General features: G+C 51.5%; 1 protein-coding gene across 1 annotated transcript; it reads right to left on the reverse strand.

Annotated features, from left to right (window-relative positions):
• Window positions 1-5452: 5452 nt before the first annotated feature.
• Window positions 5453-10030, reverse strand: FADD (Fas associated via death domain). The gene is made up of 2 exons (XM_025357558.1): window positions 9105-10030; window positions 5453-6715 (listed from the first exon to the last, which is right to left on the reverse strand). Exons 1-2 carry the CDS (start codon window positions 9595-9597, stop codon window positions 6375-6377), a joined length of 834 nt encoding a protein of 277 aa, XP_025213343.1. The 5' UTR covers window positions 9598-10030; the 3' UTR covers window positions 5453-6374.
• Window positions 10031-21798: the final 11768 nt, after the last annotated feature.

Genomic DNA, 21798 nt, shown 5'->3' on the forward strand with positions numbered 1-21798 from the left:
GCTGGAGTGCAGTGGCGTGATCTTGGCTCAGTGCAACCTCCCCCTGCCAGGTTCAAGCAGTTCTTCTGCCCCAACCTCCCGATTAGCTGGGTCTATGGGCATGTACCACCACACCCAGCTAGTTTTGTATTTTTAGTAGAGATGGGATTTCACCATGTTGGCCAGGCTGGTCTTGAACTAGTGACCTCACATGATCTGCACGCCTCGGCCTCCCAAAGCGCTCAGATTACAGGTATGAGCCACCACACCCGGCCTAATTTATTTATTATTATTTTTTAGACGTGGAGTCTTGCTTTGCAGCCCAGGCTTTTGAACTCTTGGCTTCAAGAGATCTCCCACTTCAGCCTCCCAAAGTGCTGGGATTATAGGCGTGAACGACTGTGCCGGGCTCAGCATTTTTAATTCATTCCAAACAGAAGTGCATTCTGTTGAATTAAACAGGACATATGATGCTGTTTTGCTGAAACAAAATTGTAGCTTCATGTCTACAGATTCATCAAGGAGGCGTGGGAGTTTGGAAGGCCTTGTGCTTGCCATGTGCCTGGGGTGACTCAAATGGCCTACGATATTCTTTTTCTATTTGAGCCACACCTTAAAAACTTAAATCATACGTCATTTGGCTTTCCATGAGGATCCCATTCATGCGTTGAATTGGCCTCTGTTCCTTGGTGACCATTACTGGGGTTGGCATCCATGATTCTTGCCACGGGGTCTCAACTTAGTAAATGATTCAAGAAACTAAGGGCTTCTTTGATGGAAGTGTCTTTCAATTGCAAATTTCCCTGTAAAAGAGAAGTCTTGCCTTTATCTCAGCAGACACTGAGGGACGGGTCACTCTGGCGTGAGCACACGGTACCCCACGTCATGTTTGCCTGTCTGATTCCAAATGCAATTCACACAGGATTTGTGTGGCTAGCAAGCAGTCAGCAAGATGACTCAGATTAATTATCACGGAAAAAATTATAAAACGAAAAAATGTGGCAGAGCTCATGGCTTCTAAGAAGTCAGGGGACTGTCATGACTCAGTTTATTTCTGGCTGCTGACGGGAGATAGGCTGGATGAGTGGAGGGGGCAGGGGGCAGCGGCAGAGGCGGGAGATGAATTGGGAGGTCACTCACTGTGGTTGTCCAGTGGAAAGTGCTGAGGCCCCACTAGGAGTGGGGGTGGCAGCAGGGAGCAGAAGAGGTGGACAGGAGAGACAGTTGTGAGTTACAAAGTGTAGGACCTGGTGCTCAGTTTTGTTTTTACTTTTTTTGAGACAGGATCTTGCTCTGTTATCCAGGCTGGACTGCAGTGGTGTGATCACGGCTCACTGCAGCCTCATCCTCCTGGGCTCAAGCAATCCTCCTGCCTCAGTCTCCCGAGTAGCTGGGAGCACAGGTGCACACGACCACATCCAGCTACATTTATTTTTACTTTTATTTTTTTGAGAGATGAGGTTTCCCTATGTTGGCCAGGCTGGCCTTAAAACTCCTGGGTTCAAGTGATCCTCCCCCCTCAGCCTCCCAAAGGGCGGGGATTACAGATGAAAGCCACTGCACCTGGCCCAGTGCTCAGTTTTAATTCACGGAAGAGAGTGACAGTGGGGAGAGGAAGGACGGTTTGTGGCTTGGGCAACTGACGAGACGGTGGTGTCAGGCATGGAACGCGGCTCAGGCTGCAGGGAGGCTGAATGTGAGGTGTGGCTTGCACGCCTGGCAGTACCCATGTCCTAATCCCTGGGATCTGTGAATATGTTCCCTCACATGGCAAAGAAATTCTGCAGATGTGTTTAAATTAAGGATGCTGAGATGGGAAGAGGATCCTGGGTTATCCAGGTGGCCCAATGCAGTCACAAGAGTTTTTGTAAGAGAGAAGCAGGAGAATCAGTCAGAGAGATGGGAAGATGCTCATCTGTGGACCTGAAGATGGAGGGAGGGGCCATAAGTTAAAGATTGCAGGCGGCCTCTAGAAGATGCAAAAGGCAAGACATGGATTCTCATCTAGGTCTTCCAGGAGGAGCCTGCTGACACCTGATCTGTAGACCAGGGAGAGCCACTTTGGACCTCTGGCCTCCAGAACCGTAAGATAAATTTGTGCTGCTTAAGGCGGTAACTATGTGGTAGTTTGCTGTAGCAGTTGCTGTGAGGCTGCCCCTAGGCAGCTGGGGTCTGGGGCAAGAGAAAGATGGGTTAGAGAGATACCTGGCAGGTACCAGGGACCTAGGATGGGTGAGGCTAAGAAAGGTCTGCTCCCTAGAGGAGGGGTGAGGCTGGGGCTGGGGGAGAGCATGAGGGAGCCTGAGGAGTACAGCGGGGAGCGGGGAGAAGAGCTCCTGGAGAGAATGGTCACGGAAGGTGTCAGATGCCCTAGAAATCCGACAGAACAAAAAAGCTGCAGCAGCCTGTGACTTCAGCAAGTACAGTTTGTGAGGGGTGTGGTCTCAGGAGCACCAGGGAGTGAGGCCTGGAGAGGGGCGGCCGTGAGAATCTGGCAGTGAGTGTGAGTGCGGCGTGGAGGGGGCACTGTGTAACAGAAGGCAGAAGGGCACGAAGCGGGGAGGCTGCTGGAACCTGAAGACCAGAGGGTAAACCCTTTGTTTCAGGAAACGCTTGATCAAATTCCCTTGAAGTCCCCCACAAAGCACAGACATTTGGACTTGTCTTCTCTCTTCTTTCTCAGGGGAAAAAGGAGTCAGAGAGCAAGAGGTGGCTGTTACCTCCAGCTTTCAAGTAAGCCCAAGATCTGTGTGTACCTTTTCCAGAAACACAAATTCTACCTGATAGTAAAAAAAAAAAAAACACCCAAAAAACCATGGAATTTGTTTTTCAAGTTGCTTTAAGAAATCCATGTCCAAAAACTGCAGCAGCCTCCACTTAGGGTCGGGGGGTGGTGCTGTCCTGTCCCAGAGAGGTTCTGAAGATCCAGAACGCCTTCCCCTTGGAGCAGCCTTTCATGTCAGTGGCAGGCAAACGCTCTGCCTCTGCCTCTCCCGTCTCAGCTGCAGAGACAGGGGGGTGAGAGGCGACATCTCAGGACCAGAGGCAGAAGCTGGGCCCAAGGGCTCTGTGGGCCAGTGAGGCAACAGAATGACCTGGGGCCTGGCCTCTGGGGTTCTGGGCGAAATCTCACTGCTTATTTTTATTTTTTGAAATGGAGTCTTGCTCTGTCACCCAGGCTGGAGTGCAGACGTGCGATCGATCTCTGCTCACTGCAGCTTTTGCCTCCCGGGTGCAAGTGATTCTCCTGCCTCAGCCTCCCAGGTAGCTGGGATTACAGGCACGTGCCACCACGCCCGGCTAATTTTTGTAGTAGAGACAGGGTTTCACCATGTTGGCCAGGCTGGTCTTGAACTCCTGACCTCAAGTGATCCACCCACCTTGGCCACCCAAAGTGTTGGGATTACAGTTGAGCCACTGCATCCAGCCTCACTGCTTATTTTTGAAGGCTGAGAAGCAAGTTGCCCCAGCTTTTGGCAAGCAATTAAAATTTATCTAGTGGCCCCTTTCAGAGGGATGGAGGCCGAAGGGACTGAGCCAGGACTGACACACATGTTCTCCCCTGCTTTCCGGAAACGCGCCCCATCAAATGGTTCAGGTTACACCTACTACTGTATCTGGCAGACAATTTTTTAAAAATGAAAAATACGGCGGGGCGCGGTGGCTTGTGCCTGTAATCCCAGCACTTTGGGAGGCAGAGGCGGGTGGATCACCTGAGAGCAGATGTTCGAGACCAGCCTGGCCAACATGGTGAAACTCTGTGTCTACTAAAAGTACAACAATTTGCCAGCCATAGTGGCAGGTGCCTGTAATTCCAGCTACTCCAGGAGGCTGAGACAGGAGAACCTTGAACCCGGGAGGCGGAGGTTGCAGTGAGCCGACAGCGTGCCATTGCACTCCAGCCTGGGTGACAAGAGCAAAATTCCATCTCATTAAAAAAAAAAAGAAAGAAAAGGAAAAGAAAATGTGGAAGTACAAAAAGTATACACAGCTTATCATCCAGAAAATAACTGCCATGATCAAATACGTGCCACCGTCACCTGTCCTTCTGCAGTGCCCAGAGAAGCATTTGCGTTTTCTGTACCCTCGGATGTGTGTTCTACACTGCTCCCTTCTGTTTTACGAAGAACATTCTGTGTCCTGAGGACAGCTGCCCGTCTGGCTCTGCGGTAGCCTCAGTGCAGCGCCCAGCGCCGTTATGGCAGCCGCTTGGTGAAAGGATTGATGGGTTGGCTGAACAAATGGGTGTTTCGACCTGGCTTTGAATCCTGTCTTCTGGGGGCAGTTTCTTGTCCATGCTGAGTTCTCCCCAGGGAGCAAGTCTGCTGCATGTCGCCATGCTCTGTGGCTTTGCTGCCAGGGGCTGGTACACTTCCCCTGTCCTAGACATGGACAGTAGTGGCCCAGAAGGGAGGACAGGCAGGACTACTGAGAATGGAAACCCAGGCCGGGTGCGATGGCTCACACCTGTAATCCCAGCACTTTGGGAGGCCGAGATGGTGGATTGCCTAATGTCAGGGGATTGAGACTAGCCGGGCCAAGATGGTAAACCCTGTCTCTACTAAAACTACAAAAAATTAGCCGGGTGTGGTAGTGCACATCTGTAATCCCAGCTACTCAGGAGGCTGAGGCAGGAGAATCCTTTGAATCTGGGAGGTGGAGGTCACAGCGAGCCATGATTGTGCCACTGTACTCCAGCCTGGGCAACAGAGTGAGACTCTATCTCAAAAAAAAAAAAAAAAAAAAGATTACTTTCCCACTCACTGCATGAAAATCTCTTCCCCAAAGCCAACGTGCTCACACTTAGGGACAGTGAGGCGCGACATGTCTGTTCTCTACAGAACTAGCCCTGACCTGCGCCTTGAGAGCGGGTGTGCGCCGGGTCGGGGGTGCACAGTGTGTAGGAGGTCAGGCCATGCCGTTTTGGGATGGCAACCAGCTCAGCTCCACGGCGGCACCCAAGCTAGTGATGAACGGGGTAAAGCTTGTTTCTGCTAGGTTTTCGAGGCAAACGGGGCGGGGCTCCACTTCTGTCCCATTCACTGCTGTGGCCTTTGCTCCTAGCAAGGTGTCTGGCATCTGGAAGTGTCAGGCGACGGTGTGGTGGGGCTCAAAGGCCGGGGTCCACAGCTTAGTGTGGACAGTGTCCTGCGGCCTTGGCTGAGATCCCACCTACAGCACGGCACACTGGACTTACCCACGTCACAGCTGGTGAGCTGGGACAGAGAACAGCCACTTGGCTTTGATTCTGATTCTCTTGGTGGGGCAGGGAAATTCTAAGAGTGGCAAAAGCTACCCTAGCAGACCACCGTTCGCTAAGGGCAGACCCTGCTCATGAGCAGCTAGCGAGCTGTCAGGAAATCCAGCCGCCCCATCCCAGGCTGGAGGCCTTGACAGGGATCCTGAAACCGGCGGTACTGGGACTAACCAGCATATCCGAAATGAAAGAATCACCAACAGGAATGGAAAATTCTTTGTAATATGGAAGTTGTAAAGTCAAGTGTTTTAACGGGATTACCTTAGAAACAAGAGGACTGCTTTTTAAAGACACAAGATCCCGCTGCCTTGACAATTCTGTTATCAGAAAGATAGTGGTTTTGATACAAAATAGTAAGAAACTGTAGAATTGCAGGACCCATAATCCTTACAAGGAAGATTTAGAGTGCTGTGTGTCCGTCACTCATGAGCACCAAACAGATATTATCTCAATTCGTCCTGGCAACCATCACTGTCCCTACTTAGCAGTCTCAGAGAGGAGACTCAACTCACGCAGGGGCCAAGAGCTGGACCACGGCCAACCAGGTCTCCCCACCGCGACCCCAGCAATGCCTCTCCCCGCCACGCCACCCCGCCTGACCCTAGTGTCCAGGTCTGCCGTGGTGGCCTCCAAGGAAACAGGACAAAACAGCCTCGCTGCCAACTGCGGGGGCAGCAGAACGACACAGTGGTTGAGCACGGACTCTGGTGCCGGATGGCGGGGGTTCATATCCCAGTTCTCCCACACCTCCCTGCTTTGCTCTGGGTTCCTGGGCCTCCTGAGCTGGTCTCCTCTGCTGTGGAGTAACAGTGAGACTGCTCATCTGCACAGATTCCTTCTGTGCTGGACACGGTTCCAACTTTCCAGCTACTCCCGTAGGAGTTCGTTTAGTGGAAACAACAGGATCTTGCTCAGACTGATAGTGAGGAAGAAATGGAAATACCTGTGCAGGGCCCAAGCCCGGCCTGGTGCGGGAGAGGCATCAATAAATGCAGCTTGAGTTCAGAAGCAGCTGGTCTGTGGCTCACTCAGCCTGGCTTCCTGCTGGATCTTCACAGTGCTGGGCTACGTTCCTGGAGAGAACCAAACTCCAGGCTGCGCCAATGCCTGTGGTCCACCAGGGCAGAGCAGCGGCCCATCAGGATGCTTCGGAGGTGGATGCGTCTGAGTTCCATGACATCGGGGACATGGCCCCACTCCTGTTCTGGAGGTCCCGGGACTGCTGAACCTCTAGTACCAGGTCGGCCACCAGGTTCATCTGGCAGGCCCTGAGAGCCGCCACCAGGCAGGCCACCGTTGCGTTCTCCCTCTCCGTGTTCTTCCAGACTCTCAGTGACTCCCGCACGCGCTCTGTCAGGTTGCGGGGGTATCTGTCCTCGATGCCGTCGATCTTGGCGTCTGAGACTTTGAGCTGACGAGCCAGCCTTCTCCAGTCTTTCCCCACATTATCACATATGACGTTAAATGCTGCACACAGGTCTGAGAAGGAAAGAACAGAGCGGTTTACCGGGGGTTTGGAGACAAGCAACCCCACAACCCTCCCCAGGGCTTTTCAGCACTGACGCCAAGTGCTCAGGGGACAGAGGTACCTAAACGAGCTCCTCCGCAGAGGCTAGAGTCGTCTGGCAGCAGAGGGGCTGTCACCAAATGCCCAAGAGTGGCCTGATTACACCTCAGGCAAACCCCCTGCTCTCCAATACTATCCTAGGAGGTGTGGCCCACTGAAGACTCAAGTGCCAAAGGAAGCTGCAGTAGAGCTACCTACTGAGGGCAGGAGACACTGAGGGACGGGCTGGGGAGTTGTCGGAGGGAAGAAAATAGGGTTGATCCCACATCCTGCCCTATAGCAGGTTGAATGATGTCACCTCAAGGGATGTTCATGTGAAACTGCTGAAACCATGAAGGTTAACTTCTTTGGAAAAAGGGTCTTTGCAAAGGTAAGCTGAAGGTCTTGAGAGATCATCCTGGATGACCTGGATGCACCAGTGACAGGCATCCTTGTAGGAGACACACAGGGAAGGCTGTGTGAGCCTGGAGTGAAGCGGCCACAAGTCAAAGAATGCCTGGAGCCACCACAAAGCGGAAGAGACGTGGAAGGACCCTCCCCAACAGCATTCAGAGGGTGTGCGGATCGGTGGCACCCTGCTTGTTCAGCTTTCTGGCCTCCAGACTGAGGGGATAGATTTCTGTTGCTTTAGGCCACCAGATTTGTGATCATTTGTTATGGCAATGACAGGAAACTAGTAGGCACTCCAATTGTTATTTTGAAAGCTGCCCCGACTGACCACCAGTCTTCAGTCCCTGGCTACCATACTCCTCATCTGCTGACATCACCACTGAGATCAGGGAGCTGGTCACAAGACCATAAAAGGCCGTTTCTGGAACATGAAGAGAGGAAAGGAGAGGCAGGACAGGGTGCTGCTTGGACTGCTCCTGGCAATTCTGAGACACCATTAGCAGGTGTACCAGCTCCTGCAGCTCTGACAGCCGTGTGGGCTGGGCACCGTGTTACAACTGTACAGATGAGGAAACTCAGGCCCAGGGAAGCTGATAAATTCCTGAGATTGTGTAGCTAACCGATGGCAGAGCCATGTTCTGAAACCCTGACAGTGCGGTGCCAAAGTCCACCATTAACCACTATGCTGAACTTCTGGGAAGGAGGGAGGCAGATCACCTACTACCAACCTGCCTACACCCACTGTTCACGTTCTGGTGTACTTCTTCCAGCACACAGTTAACTATGTGACGACACAAACCAAGCACACATACATCTCAAATGTCAGCTACGTTTCGTGGACCGTCTTTAAAATGCAATTTATCAGTGTTTTTCCAGACATTAAATATCCATGAATCCCGTCCTGTTTTGCTTGTTCAGCACTTTCGTTTTTTTAAAATCTGGACTTGACTGTTTTCAGGCAGAGCTGTTCTGTCCATCCCGCCCTGAACAGGCACTAGTCCTTATAGAGTGAAACCCATGGTGTCACATTGATGCCCTGATTCGTGACCGAATGGTGGATTCCAGGCCACAGTTTGAAAGCCTCTGAGAGGCGTCCCCAGTGCACTCCCAAGCCTCTCCCGCCTCTGAGAACAAGGGGGTAGGGCTGAGAAACTGCTGTACTCAGGGTTTCTCATTTTTATCCTGGAAGCTGCCGCAAGCCACAGGCGAGGGTGGAGAGGGAGTGACCGAGAGCAGGACAGGAAGCCACTCCACCATGAACTTGACCAGAGTGGCAGTGCAGGGGCTACCACCACCCATCCGGAGGCCGGACTGCTTGGTCCAAGCCTAGCTCTGTTAGTTATCGGCTGCGCATTTCCGCAAGCCGCTTGACCTGTGAGCCACAGTCCTGTCCTCCGTAAAATGCGAACAGTGACAGGTAACAGGATCTCAGCTGCAGGGCTACTGGGAAAATTATATTTGGCAGTTAGAGGGGTAAGCGGCACACTGTAAGCCCCTGGGTAAGAGTTACTGAATGACAGTATTACTCTCAGACAGCCGAGAAGGGCATTCCCTGGATATATTCCGAGACAGAAGGGAAATGATGCGAGCAGGCTCACCCAACCTCTGCCCCTCCCCCGCACCTTCTCTGACTCCTCCTCACTTTTTCTTCAGTGAGTTTTCTAATTTACCCGGGCAGAATGGGGTGGAAGAAAAAGAACTGCGCGTGTCCAGGCCCTGCAACCTTGAGTAAGTGAACTTTTCTGCGTTTTTGGCTCTCCCATCCATCTGCAAAGCCAGGGCTGTACGGAGAAAACCCACGCAAATCAAACCCGGCAAAGGGGAGGCGTCTAGAGACCAACGGGAGGAGCCTCGCAGCACCTACACCCGGACGACCAGGCCCTGGCTCCCTCGGCCCGACCCGGAGCCCACCTTCTTCCCCAGGCGCGGCCCCGGCCGCCACCCCCGCCTCGAAGTCGTCGAGGCGCCGCAGCAGGTCGTGGCGCCGCAGGGAGGCGAGCAGCTCGCGCAGGAGGTCGGTGTGCCCGGGCTCCAGGTCGTTCTGCTCCAGCAGCACGGAGAAGAGGTCCAGGCCGCTCTGCACGCGCTCCAGCTTGCGCTTGCCTACGCGCCCGAGGCATAGGAACTTGAGCTCGGTCAGCTCGCTGCTCGACAGGCTGGACGACACCGAGTGCAGCAGCACCAGGAACGGGTCCATGGCGGGGCCTGCAGGCGGCCCGGGCTGTGGCCTGGCCGGTCGCGCGCCCGCTGTCTTCGGCTCGCTGGCCCTGGCCACGTATCGCCGCTTGCCCAGCAGCCCAAAGTTCCACCCTCGGCCGTGCACTTCGGGGCCGGATCCCCTACCGGAAGTCGACCAGAGCGCCTTTTGGACTGTTATCTCGCGAAAACTCCGGGAACCGCGCATGCGCCCCGAGCCAAGCCGTAGCCGTTTCCGCCCTGGCTGGCGGCGCAGCGGCCGGGCGTGGCGTCTGCGCTTGCGCCCGGCGGATCGTCTCTTTTCCGGGTGGGAGGTGGGGTCTTGGGTGTCCAGAGACTGTGCCGCCGGCTCAGCTCTCTGCGGTGAGGGCGGTCGCGCCTCTGCAGAGTCCACCTGCTTGCAAAGCGCAGTGCGGCCCTACTGTGTGCAGGGCAGGGTCGGGCCGGGGAGGGCGCAGCCCGAACGTCACGTGACCTCACACCTGTTGGTGACAAGCGTTACTTATGCATTAACGTTTAGGGACAAACGTGGAAAATGCGTTCTTTGGTGCCCCTGGGGACCTCTTGTGTGTGCAGAAAACACTACTCAGAAGTTTATTTGTGTTTAAAAATGTGATTTAAATAATATATGATTTCCAAAGTAACAATCTTTTATTAAATCAACATTATTGAGCGCCTACTGTGTCAGGTAGTAGGGGCTGGGGACAAATTAGCGAAGTTCGAGGGTCCCTGCGTGCCCGGAGTTTACATCATAAGTACAAAAGCGACACGCTCCAGAAGATAAGGTCGTGGTGGGCATGGTGGCTTAGCCTGCAATGCCTGCACTTTGGGAGGCTGAGGCAGGATTGATTGAGCCCAGGAGTTCGAGACCAGCCTGGGTAACATAGCAAGACCCCATCTCTATTAAAAAAATAAAAATAAGGAAATCATACAGTATGCCAGAAATTCAGAAGAGCCAGGGGAAAGGGAGTCTGTTCACGGGGTGGGCGTATGGAGGGTGGGGGGCCGGGTGATCTGATGGGGTCTCTGTAAAGGTGCAGGTGGAGGCTGGGAGGAGCCAGGTACCTAGGTGTGGGGGGAAGAGTTGGGCACACGGAGAACAGAAGAGCAGAGCACAGGGGAGGGCTGGGGTTCCAGGAGCAGCAAGGCTGTGGGTCTGGAGGTGAGGAGGGGGTGCAGATTAGGAGAGCCCTCACCAGCCAACAAGGACCCAGCTTTACTACAGGGTGGGGCAGGGGGTGATGCCAGTTGAGTTTGTTTTTTTAATTGAGATATAATTCACATACCATACAATTCACCCTTTTAAAGTTACACTTCAGTGGTTTTCAATGTGGTCACAAGGTTGTGCAACCCTTACTGCTGTCTAACTTTAGGACATTTTCATCACACCAAGAAGAAACCCGTTAGCATTTACTCCTCCCCTCCCCCACCAACCACGAATCTCCTTTTTTTTTTCTTTTTTTCAGACAGAGTCTCGATCTATGGCTCAGGCTGGAGTGCAGTGGCACCATCTGGGCCCACTGCAACCTCTACCCTCCGGGTTCAAACAATTCTCCTGCTTCAGCCTCCCGAGTAGCTGGGACTATAGGCGTGCACCACCACACCCAGCTAATTTTTGTATTTTTAGTAGAGACGGGGCTTCACCCTGTTGGCCAGGCAAGCTTTGAACTCCTAACCTCGTAATCTGCCTGCCTGAGCCTCCCAAAGTGCTGGGATTACAGGCTTGAGCCACCGTGCCTGGCATTCCTTTTTCCTTATTGTGATAAAATGTACATAGAATAGCATTGACCATCTTAACCATTTTTAAGTGAACAAGTCAGTGGCGTTAAGTCCATTCACATGGTCGAAACCACCACTACCACCCATCTCCAGAGCCCTCTTCATCTTGCAAAGCGGAAACTGTACTCGTTAAGCAATGCCCTATTCCCCTCCCGTAGCCCCTGGACCCCCGTTCTACTTTCTGTCTCTATGAATTCGATGACTCTAGGGGCCTCATGTAAGTGGAATCCTGCAGTATTCTGTCTGTTTGTGACTGGCTTGTTATTATTTTATCTTTAAACTTTTTTTTTTTTTTTTTTTTTTTTTTGAGATGGAGTCTCCCTCTGTCGCCCAGGCTGGAGTGCAGCAGCACGATCTTGGCTCATTGCAATCCCTGGTCTCCCAGGTTTAAGCCATTATTCTGCCTCAGCTTCCCCAGTAGCTGAAATTAAAAGCACTCACCACCACGCCTGGCTAATTTTTGTATTTTTAGTAGAGACAGAGTTTCACCATATTGGCCAGGCTGGTCTCGAACTCCTGACCTCAAGTGATCCACCCACCTTGGTCTCCCAAAGTGCTGGGATTACAGGCCTGAGCCACCATGCCCAGCCTATGTTATATTTTTTAGAGACAGGATCTTGCTCTGTTGCCCAGGCTGGAGTGCAGTGGTGCAATCATCACTTACTGCAGCCTCAAACTCCTGGGCTCAAGTGAGCCTCCTGCTTCAGCCTCCTGAGTAGCTGGGACTACAAGTGTATGCTGGCTTATTTTACTGAGCATAAGGTCTTCAGAGGCTCATCCATACAGTAGCATGTGTCAGCATTTCCTGCCTTTTTAAGGCTGAATTATATTCCATTATATGGATAGAACACATTTTGTTGATCTGTTCATCCATGGAGAGACACTTGGATTGCTTCTGTGTTTTAGTTGTTTGAATGATGCAGCTATGAGCATGAGTGTGCAAATATCTGTTCTAGTCCCTGCTTTCACTTCTTCTGGGGATACATCCAGATGTGGAATTGCTGGATTATGTGCTAATTCCATGTTTAATATTTGTTTAGAAATCACCAAACTCTTTTCACAGTGGCTGTACCACTTGACATCTCTACCAGCAAGGATCCCAGTCAATTCTTTCAATTATTTCCCTTTCAATTCTTACTATTTTCTGTTTTTTTTTTTTTTTTTTTTCCTCCTCTTTGAGACAGGCTCTCACTGTTACCCAGGCTGGAGTGCAGTGGCATAATCATGGCTCACCACAGCCTCAACCTTCTGGGCTCAAGTGATCCTCGTGTATCAGCCTCCCAAGTAGCTGGGACTACAGGTGTGTACCACCACACCCAGCTATTTCTTTTTTTTCTTTTTGAAAAAAGCCTTGCTCTGTCACCCAGGCTGGAGTACAGTGGCATGATCTCAGCTCACTGCAACCTCTGCCTCCCGGACTCAAGTGATTCTTGTGCCTCAGCCTCCTGAATAGCCGGGATTACACGCATGCGCCACCATACCTGGCTAATATCTGTATTTTTAGTAGAGATGGGGTTTCACCATGTTGCCTAGGCTGGTCTCGAACTCCTGACCTCATGTGATCCACCCACCTTGGCCTCCCAACATGCATGAGCTACCGCGTGAGCCACCATGCTTGGCCCACACCCAGCTCATTTTTACATTTTTTGTAGAGATGGGGAGGTGGTCTCACTATGTTGCCCAGGCTGGTCTCAAACTCCTGGGCTCAAGTGAACCGCCTACCTCAGCCTCCCAAAGTGCTGGCTCACAGGTACAAGCCACCGTGCCTGGCCCCGTTTTTTTTTTTGTGACGGTAGCCATCCTAACAGGTGTAAGATGGTGTCTCGTGGTTCTGATTTGCATTTCCTGAAAGACTCATGATGTTGAGCATCTTTTCATGGGTCTATCAGCCATTTATATATTTTCTTTGGAGAAATGTCTTTCCAAGTCCTCTGTCCATTTTTAATCGGATTGTTTGTTTTTTTGGTTGTTGTTGAGTTATATGAGTTTTTATGTATTCCGGATATTAGTCCCTTATCACATATGTGATTTGTAAATATTTTCTCCCATTTTGTGAGCTGCCTTTTCAGTCCATTGATAGTAATCTGTGATGTGCAAAAATGCTTAGTTTAAAAAAATCCAGCTGAATTTGAATCGCAAAAATGCTTATTTTATTTTATTTTATTTTTTGGAGACAGTCGCTCTCTCACACAGATTGGAGTGCATGCAGTGGCGTGATCTTAGCTCACTGCAACCTGCACCTCCCAGCTTCAAGTAATTCTTGCGCCTCAGCCTCCCAAGTAGCTGGGAGTACAGGTGGGCACCACCACGCCTGGCTAATTTTTATATTTTTAGTAGAGACAGTAGAGATATGTTGGCCAGGCTGGTCTTGAGCTTCTGACCTCAAGTGATCTTCCTGCCTTGGCCTCCCAAAGTGCTGGGATTAAAGGCGTCAGCCACCTTCCCTGGCCAAAAAAAAAAAAAAGTGCTTAATTTTGATGAAGTCCAGTTTATGTATTTTTTCTTTCACTAAGCGTTGTGCCTTAATACAATAAAGAAAGAGGCCGGGCGAGGTGGCTCATGCCTGTAATCCCAGCACTTTGGGAGGCCGAGGCGGGTGGATCATGAGGTCAGCAGTTCGAGACCAGCCTGGCCAACATGGTGAAACCCTGTCTCTACTAAAAATACAAAAATTAGCTGGGTGCAGTGGTGCATGTCTGTAGTTCCAGCTACTAGGGAGGCTAAGGCAGGAGAATCGTTTGAACTTGGGAGGCAGAGGTTGCAGTGAGCCGAGATCATGCCACTGCACTCCAACCTGGGTGACAGAGTGAGACTCCGTATCGGGAAAAAAAAAAAAAAAAGGAAAGAAAGAGAAAGGAAGGAAGAAAGAGAGAAAGAGAGAAAGAAAGAAAGAAAGAAAGAAGAAAGAAAACAGTATCTTGTACTTGCTTTGTGGAAGCAAATTCATCTTTTATTTTTGAGGATGATGGTCAGAATCCTTTTGCTTTCTTTTTTTTTTTTTTTTGTTTTAAAGTCTGGTCTTACTGTGTTTCCCAGGCTGGAATGCAGTGATACGATCATGGCTCACTGCAGCCTTGACCTCCCAGGCTCAAGCAATCCTCCCACCTCAGTCTCCTGAATAGCTGGGACCACAGGCACAAAACACCATGCCCAGCTATTTTGTTGTTGTTGTTGTTTTTGTTTTTGAGGCAGAGTTTCGCTCTCTTCATCCAGGCTGAAGTGCAACGGCGTGATCTCAGCTCACTGCAACCTCCACCTCTGGAGTTCAGGTGATTCTCCTGCCTCAGCCTCCCGGGTAGCTGGGATTACAGGCACCCCCCACCATGCCTGGTTAATTTTTGCATTTTTAGTAAAGATGGGGTTTTACCATGTTAGCCAGGCTGGTCTCGAGCTCCTGACCTCAGGCAATCTGCCCACCTCGGCCTCCCAAAGTGCTGGGATTACAGGCATGAGTCACTGCACCTGGGGCTAATTTTAAAATTATTTGTAGAGATGAAGTCTCACTATGTCGCCCAGGCTGGTCTCAAACACCTGGGCTGAAGTGATATTCTCATCTCGGCCTCCCTAAGTGCTGGGGTTAGAGGAATGAGGCACCTCATCTAGCTAATTTATGTTTTACATCGTTTGTCGAGGCGGGTCTCCCAGTGTGGCCAGGCTGGTTTCGAACTCCTGGACTTGAGATTTGCCCACCTTGGCCTTTCAAAGTGTTGGGATTACAGGCGTGAGCCCCCATGCGGGGTCCTGCTTCCTTTTCCTTTATGTTGTCTCAGTGTCTTTGGGTTTTTTCTCTCTCTCTTTTCCCGTTCATTTTGGTCTTTTTATTTTTTTTTTGAGATGGAGTCTTGTTCTGTCACCCAGGCTGGAGTGCAGTGGCTCTATCTCAGCTCACTGCAAGCTCCGCCTCCTGGGTTCACGCCATTCTCCTGCCTCAGCCTCCCAAGTAGCTGGGACCACAGGTGCCTGCCATCACGCCTGGCTTTTTTTTTTGTATTTTTTAGTAGAGACGGGGTCTCACCGTGTTAGCCAGGATGGTCTCGATCTTCTGACCTTGTGATCCGCCTGCTTCGGCCTCCCAAAGTGCTGAGATTACAGGTGTGAGCCAGCACACCCGGCCCATTTTGGTCTTTGTCGTTAACACCCAAGGCTATTCTAAATATGTGGGCATCCTTGGCTCTCCTTGGGGGTAGTATTTTTTCCGAAAAAAGAGACTGTTTCCTGAGGGGGAGGGCTATGTGGTAGACAGAATACCCCCAGATGTCCACAGAATACCCCAGATGTCCATATCCCCACCAGCCCTCACCGTGATCCCCAGATCTGCAGCTGTGTTCGTCTGCATGGCAAAAGAGACTTTAAGATGCCATGAAGAGATCGGGTGCAGTGGTTCACGCCTATAATCTCAGTAATTTGGAGGGCCGAGGTGGGCGAATGACCTGAGGTCAGGAGTTCAAGATCAGCCTGGTCAATGTGCTGAAACCCCGTCTCTACTAAAATACAAAAATTAGCTGGACGTGGTGGCCCACGCCTATAATCCCAGCTACTTGGGAGGCTGAGGCAGGAGAATCCCTTGAACCTGAGAGGTAGAAGTTGCAGTGAGCCGAGACTGCTCCATTGCACTCTAGCCTGGGTGATGAGACTGAAACTCCATCTCAAAAAACAAAAACAAAAACAAAAACAAAAGCAAAAAAACCAAAACCAAAACAAAACAAAAAACCACGCCATGACGATTAAGAACTTTGAGATGGGGAGATTGTCTTAGTTTATCCCCGCAGACCCAGTCTAATCATGAATCCTCATAAAAGAAGAACCAGAGAAGAGGCAGCGCGGAGACGTGGCCAGGAAGGGGTCACAGACAGGAAGACAAGGGTTTCTGGACGCTGCAGAAGGCACAATGGCTTCTCCCCTGGAGCTTCCAGAGGGAGCTGGCCCTGTAGGCACGTCGATTTTAGCCCAGTGAGGCCTGTGCCAGAAACCTGACCTACAGTAAGAGAATACGTTCGTGTTGTTTTGGGCCGCAGAGTTGGTGGTAATTTGCCACCACAGCAAATATTTTAGGTTGGTGCAAACTAATTGTGGTTTTGCACCAACCTAATGGAAAACTAAGGCCGGGCGCGGTGGCTCACACCTGTAATCCCAGCACTTTGGGAGGCCGAGGCAGGCTGATCACAAGGTCAGAAGTTCCAGATCAGCCTGGCCAATATGGTGAAACCCTGTCTCTACTAAAAATACAAAAATTAGCCGGGCGTGGTGGCGGGCGCTTGTAGTCACAGCTACTCAGGAGGCTGAGGCAGGAGAATCACTTGAACCAGGGAGGCGGAGGTTGCAGTGAGCTGAGGTCACACCACTGCACTCCAGCCTGGGTGACAGAGCGAGACTCCATCTCAAAAAAGCACAACACAATACAACAAACACAACACAACAAACACAACACAACACAACACAACACAACACAACACAGCACAGCACAGCCAGCACAACACAACACAACGCCGCCAGGTGCGGGGCCTTTCCCTTCCCTGAGTGCAGCTCCTGCAGGCAGCCAGCAGAGGGCGGCAGCCACCAACAAGCAAAAGCAGGAGAAAGAATTTCTGCTGCAGAGGTTGGAACTGGGTCCGGGTAGTGGCTACAGCCGCTGGGAGAAAGGAGTTTGAGGGGATACTTAGGACGTGCATTGACATTCAGTGTCTGAGTCCTGGCTACAGAAGTGGGTTTTTGTTTTTGGAGACAAATTCTTTCTCTGTCGCCCAGGTTGGGGTACAGTGACATAATCACAGCTCACTGCAGCCTTGATCTCTCAGGCTCAAACCATCCTCCCACCTCAGCCTCCCAAGTAGCTGGGACTACAGGTGCAAGCCACCACACCTGACTAATATTTAGCTTTTTTTTTTTTTTTTTTTTTTGAGACGGAGTCTCGCTCTGTCGCCCGGGCTAGAGTGCAGTGGCCGGATCTCAGCTCACTGCAAGCTCCGCCTCCCGGGTTCATGCCATTCTCCTGCCTCAGCCTCCCGAGTAGCTGGGACTACAGGCGCCCGCCACCTCGCCCGGCTAGTTTTTTGTATTTTTTAGTAGAGACGGGGTTTCACCGTGTTAGCCAGGATGGTCTCGATCTCCTGACCTCGTGATCCGCCCGTCTCGGCCTCCCAAAGTGCTGGGATTACAGGCTTGAGCCACCGCGCAGGGCTATTAGCTTTTTTTTTAAATTTATTTTTTGTAGAGATGGGGTCTTGCCATGTTGCCCAGGTTGATCTCAAACTCTTGAACTCAAGGGATCCTCTCACCTCAGCCTCCCAAAGTGCTGGGATTACAGGTGTGAGCCACTGTGCCCAGCTCCAAAAGTGTGTATTTTTTTGTGGAAGTTGATTGACTGTACACTTTGTGCAATTTTCTCTATGTTTTACTTCAATGAAAATTGTGTAGGGGAGACGGGGAGAAGGGAAGGGAAATAGACAGTAGTAAATACATGACTTGGCAGGGCTGAGGAAATCAGAGTGTCTGCTGAGCCTTTGCCCCATGGCTGCATTCTGGGCAGGCTCCGGCAGGGGCAGCAGACACCATCCCATCTGAGGAAGCCAGATGAAAATGCCTGGGCTGGTCCTATGTCTCCAGGCATAAGCTGTCTCTTTGCCATTTGCTCTTCTGCCAAGGCTGTGTGAGCGAGTGGGGGTGAACTGCTTGCTGTGAGCATGTCTTCAGGTCAGAAGGCATCAGGTTTACCTTCTACTACCCCCTTACCTCCTCCACCAACACCCCTGCTAACTTGATCCTGAGGCCCATTCAGCTCGAAGGCAAAAAGACTCAGTTGTCAGTCTGTTTTCCATCCATCCACCCGTCCACCCATCTATTCATCCATCCAGCTATCCATCCATCCATCTACTCACCCATCTACCCATCCATTCATCCATCCACCCATCCATCCACACATCTATCCAACCATCCACCTATACATCCATCCACACATCCATCCATCTACCATCCATCCTTTCACCCATTCATCCATCCACACATCCGTCTGCCCATCCACCATCCATTCATCCAGCATCCACCCCTCTGTCCATCCATCCACACATCCATCCATCCTTCTATCCATTCATCTATACATCCACCATCCATCTACCATCTATCCATCCATCCATCATCCATCCACACATCCATCCATCCATCCACCCAATCAATGCGTCCATTCACCCACACATCCACGCACTCATCCACCATCCATCCATCCATTCACCCAATCCATCCATCCATTCACACATCCATCCACTCAATCCATCCATCCATTCACACACACATCCATCCACCCAGTCCATCTATCCACACATCCATCCACCCATCCACCATCCATCCATCCATCCATTCAATCAATGCATCCATTCACCCACACATCCACTCACTCATCCACCATCCATCCATCCATTCACCCAATCCATCCATCCGTCCACCCAATCCATCCATCTATTTACACATCCATCCCGCCCAATCCATCCATACGTCCATCCACCCATCCACCATCCTTCCACCCATCCATCCAGACATCCATTCATTCACCCAATCCATCCATCCATCCATCCACTCACCCATCCATCCACCATCCATCCATCTACATATTCATCTATCCATCCACACATTTATCCATCCGCCCATCCGCCATCCATCCATCCATCCACCCACCCACACATCCATCCATCAATTCATCCATCCATCCTTCCATCCACCCATCCATCTATCCACCATCCAAACGTTCATCTATCTATCCCCCATCCATGCATCCATCTATTCCTCACTTGCTTCTTCATTAATTCAGCACTTTCTGGTGCCTCCTCTGTGCCTGCCACTGTGCCAGTACTTTCTTCTGGCCAGTTTTCTGGCAAGTGTTAACATTTATCTTCTTTGCTGTGGCTCTTTCAAAACACGGGCAGGTAAATGTTGCCTGACGTGTGAGGACACGTATCACCTGGGGGCAGGGGCACACAAATAACTCCTGGGGGCCTGAAGATGAGTGTGTGTGTGGGACTTGGTGATGTGAGTGCTTTGGGCAGGGCTCTGAGTCCAGCCTTGGGGTGGAGACAGCCCTGCTTCAAGCACATACTTTGGCCAAGCTCTGAATCCCACTGCTGGTTCCAGATCCACAGACAGGGACCTTGGTCTGAGGCTTGTCTAGAAGGGCCCCAGCCTCAGCTGCCCCCATAGCCAGTGGGCAGGCATATTTGGGAGGGTGGGGAGACTCGGGAAGGGCAGGCCCCGCCGGCTGCAGTCGAATGTGAGCATGAGACCTGGCGAACGTGGGACTGTGCAGTAGAGGCGTGATTTCTCAGGAGAACATGCAGACGTGGACTTTAAATGCCTGGTCTTTATATATTAAATTAACTTCAAAAGTTAACATGTGCTGAGCCTACCAAACAGAGGATGTCTTGGGCTGGATGCTATTCATGGTCAGCCTCCACCCTCAGAGCGGAGCAGCAGAACCCGCATGGCTGGCCACCAGTGTGTCATTGCCAGGCCTGGTGGTGCAGCCGGTGCCCTCAGACCTCAGGGCCCACTGGGCTCGCCCCCAGCCCTGCCCCCAGCCACAGTACCTCAGGGACCAGTAGTAGAAGACTTTTCGTGCCAGGCTCCTGGGTCCAAGGATTGTGTGCTGCCAGCTTGCGGATGGCTGCAGTGGAGCCCTGGGCCTCTCCAAGCCTCCTGTGCCCATCTGTACGGTAGCGGCACTGGCTGCAGTTTCCACCCTACAGCGGCCATGACCTCAAACATAAGTCACATCCCATCACTGCCCTCATAGGCACCGCCCAGCCCTGCCCATGGCACCTATCACCAAGTTCAAAGTCTCCACTCAGCCGGAGCCCTGCATGAGTCAGCTCTAGCCACCTCTCCTGCGTCTCCTGTCACCTCCCCACCCCTCTGCTCCTGGAGCCCGTCCAGCAGCTGCTGCCTCGGCCTCTGCACCTGCTGGCCTCTCTGGTGTGTGTTTCTGGCTCTGCATTGCTCAGGTCCCAAGGGGCCTCCCTGCACAGCGTAGTCACCCTCAGTCAGTCACACTCCCTGCTGGATTTTCACGAGCAACCCCTTTTCTGAAGTTGTCTGGTTCCACGGTTGATTTTCGGGTTCAGCATTGGACTTCCTTTGTGAGGATGTCATGTGGGAGGGAAGGCGCTGTGTCCTTGTTCTTCACCTTTCTTGTCCTAATGCTTGACACACACTGGGAGTTCATTTTTTATTTTTTTGTATATATGTATATCTTTAGTAGAGACTGGGTTTCACTCTGTTGGCCAGGCTGATCTTGAACTCCTGGCCTCAAGTGATCCACCCACCTCGGCCTCCCAAAGTGCTAGAATTACAGGTGTGAGCCACTGCAACTGGTCTAATTTTTATCTATTTTTTTGAAACAGGGTTTTTCTCTCTTGCCCAGGCTGGAGTGAGTGATGCAATCATAGCTCACTGCAGCCTCGACCTCCTGGGCTCAAGCGATTCTCCTACCTCAGTCTCTCGAGTAGCTGGGGCCACAGGTGCTCGCCACCATGCCCAGCTATTTTTTTTTTTTATTTCTTGTAGAGACAGAGTCTTGCTATGTTGCCCAGGCTGGTCTCAAACTCCTGGGCTCAAGCAGTCCTCCTGCCTGGGTGTCTCAAAGTGCTGGGATTACAGACATGAGCCATTGCACTCGGCCTACAGTAGGAGTTCAATAAATGTTTCTTGAATGTTCCATACATGCTTATGAGGTCTGGCCTTCAGACTTGGCATTAAAGCACCTTGAGATCTTGGTCAAGAGCCTGTTTCCTCATCTATCAGGTGTGGCTGAAGGTCCCCACCTGTGCCCTCCCAGGCTCTGGGAGGACCCATGGAGACAACAGGGCAGAGAGAAGGGGTTCCCGCGGTGCCGATCCTGGGGACCATTCTTGCTGGGCCCTCCCTACAGGATCGAGAATGTGGGGCCCAAGCTTTAGGAGGATGCCCCTAACCAAGGTGGCAAGGCGCTGTGCTGAGGAGAGCCAGCACAAGGGGGCGCCCGAGGTCTGCTGCAGGTCGGAAGAGGCTCTGCCTTGTCCTGGCAGTGAAGGGAAGGTGGGCTACCCCGAGGGCCGCACAAGGACAATGTCCCCAGTCCCAAGCGCCGACTGCTTTGCTGCTATTTTGGTGTTAAATACGTTCTTTCATGAAGTGATAGTGATTATAGGTGGTGGTTCTAAAAACATGTCCCCACTTGCCCAGATGAAAACATTGGCAACCCAAGGTCAGTCTCAAAAGGTTTTGGAGAAATTTGGGGTCCATGAAATCCTAAATACTAGTCTGTTGGGTTGTGGGATCAGAGGTCGAGATATGGGGTTCTTGGAAGAGCCTGCTGAGAAAATGTGACCACAATCCCTCATCCCAACACACACACACACACAGGAATATGTGGCACATGTGTGCATATACACAAGCACACGAAAACACACCAGCACATATGCACACACACACCAGCACATATGCACACACACACACCAGCACATATGCACACACACACCAGTACATATGCACACACACCCCAGCACATATGCACACACACACACCAGCACATATGCACACACACCCCAGCACATATGCACACACACACACCAGCACACATGCACACACACACACCAGTACATATGCACAC

Source organism: Theropithecus gelada, chromosome 14, assembly GCF_003255815.1.
Source record: "Theropithecus gelada isolate Dixy chromosome 14, Tgel_1.0, whole genome shotgun sequence".
In the NCBI taxonomy this organism is placed as follows: domain Eukaryota; kingdom Metazoa; phylum Chordata; class Mammalia; order Primates; family Cercopithecidae; genus Theropithecus; species Theropithecus gelada.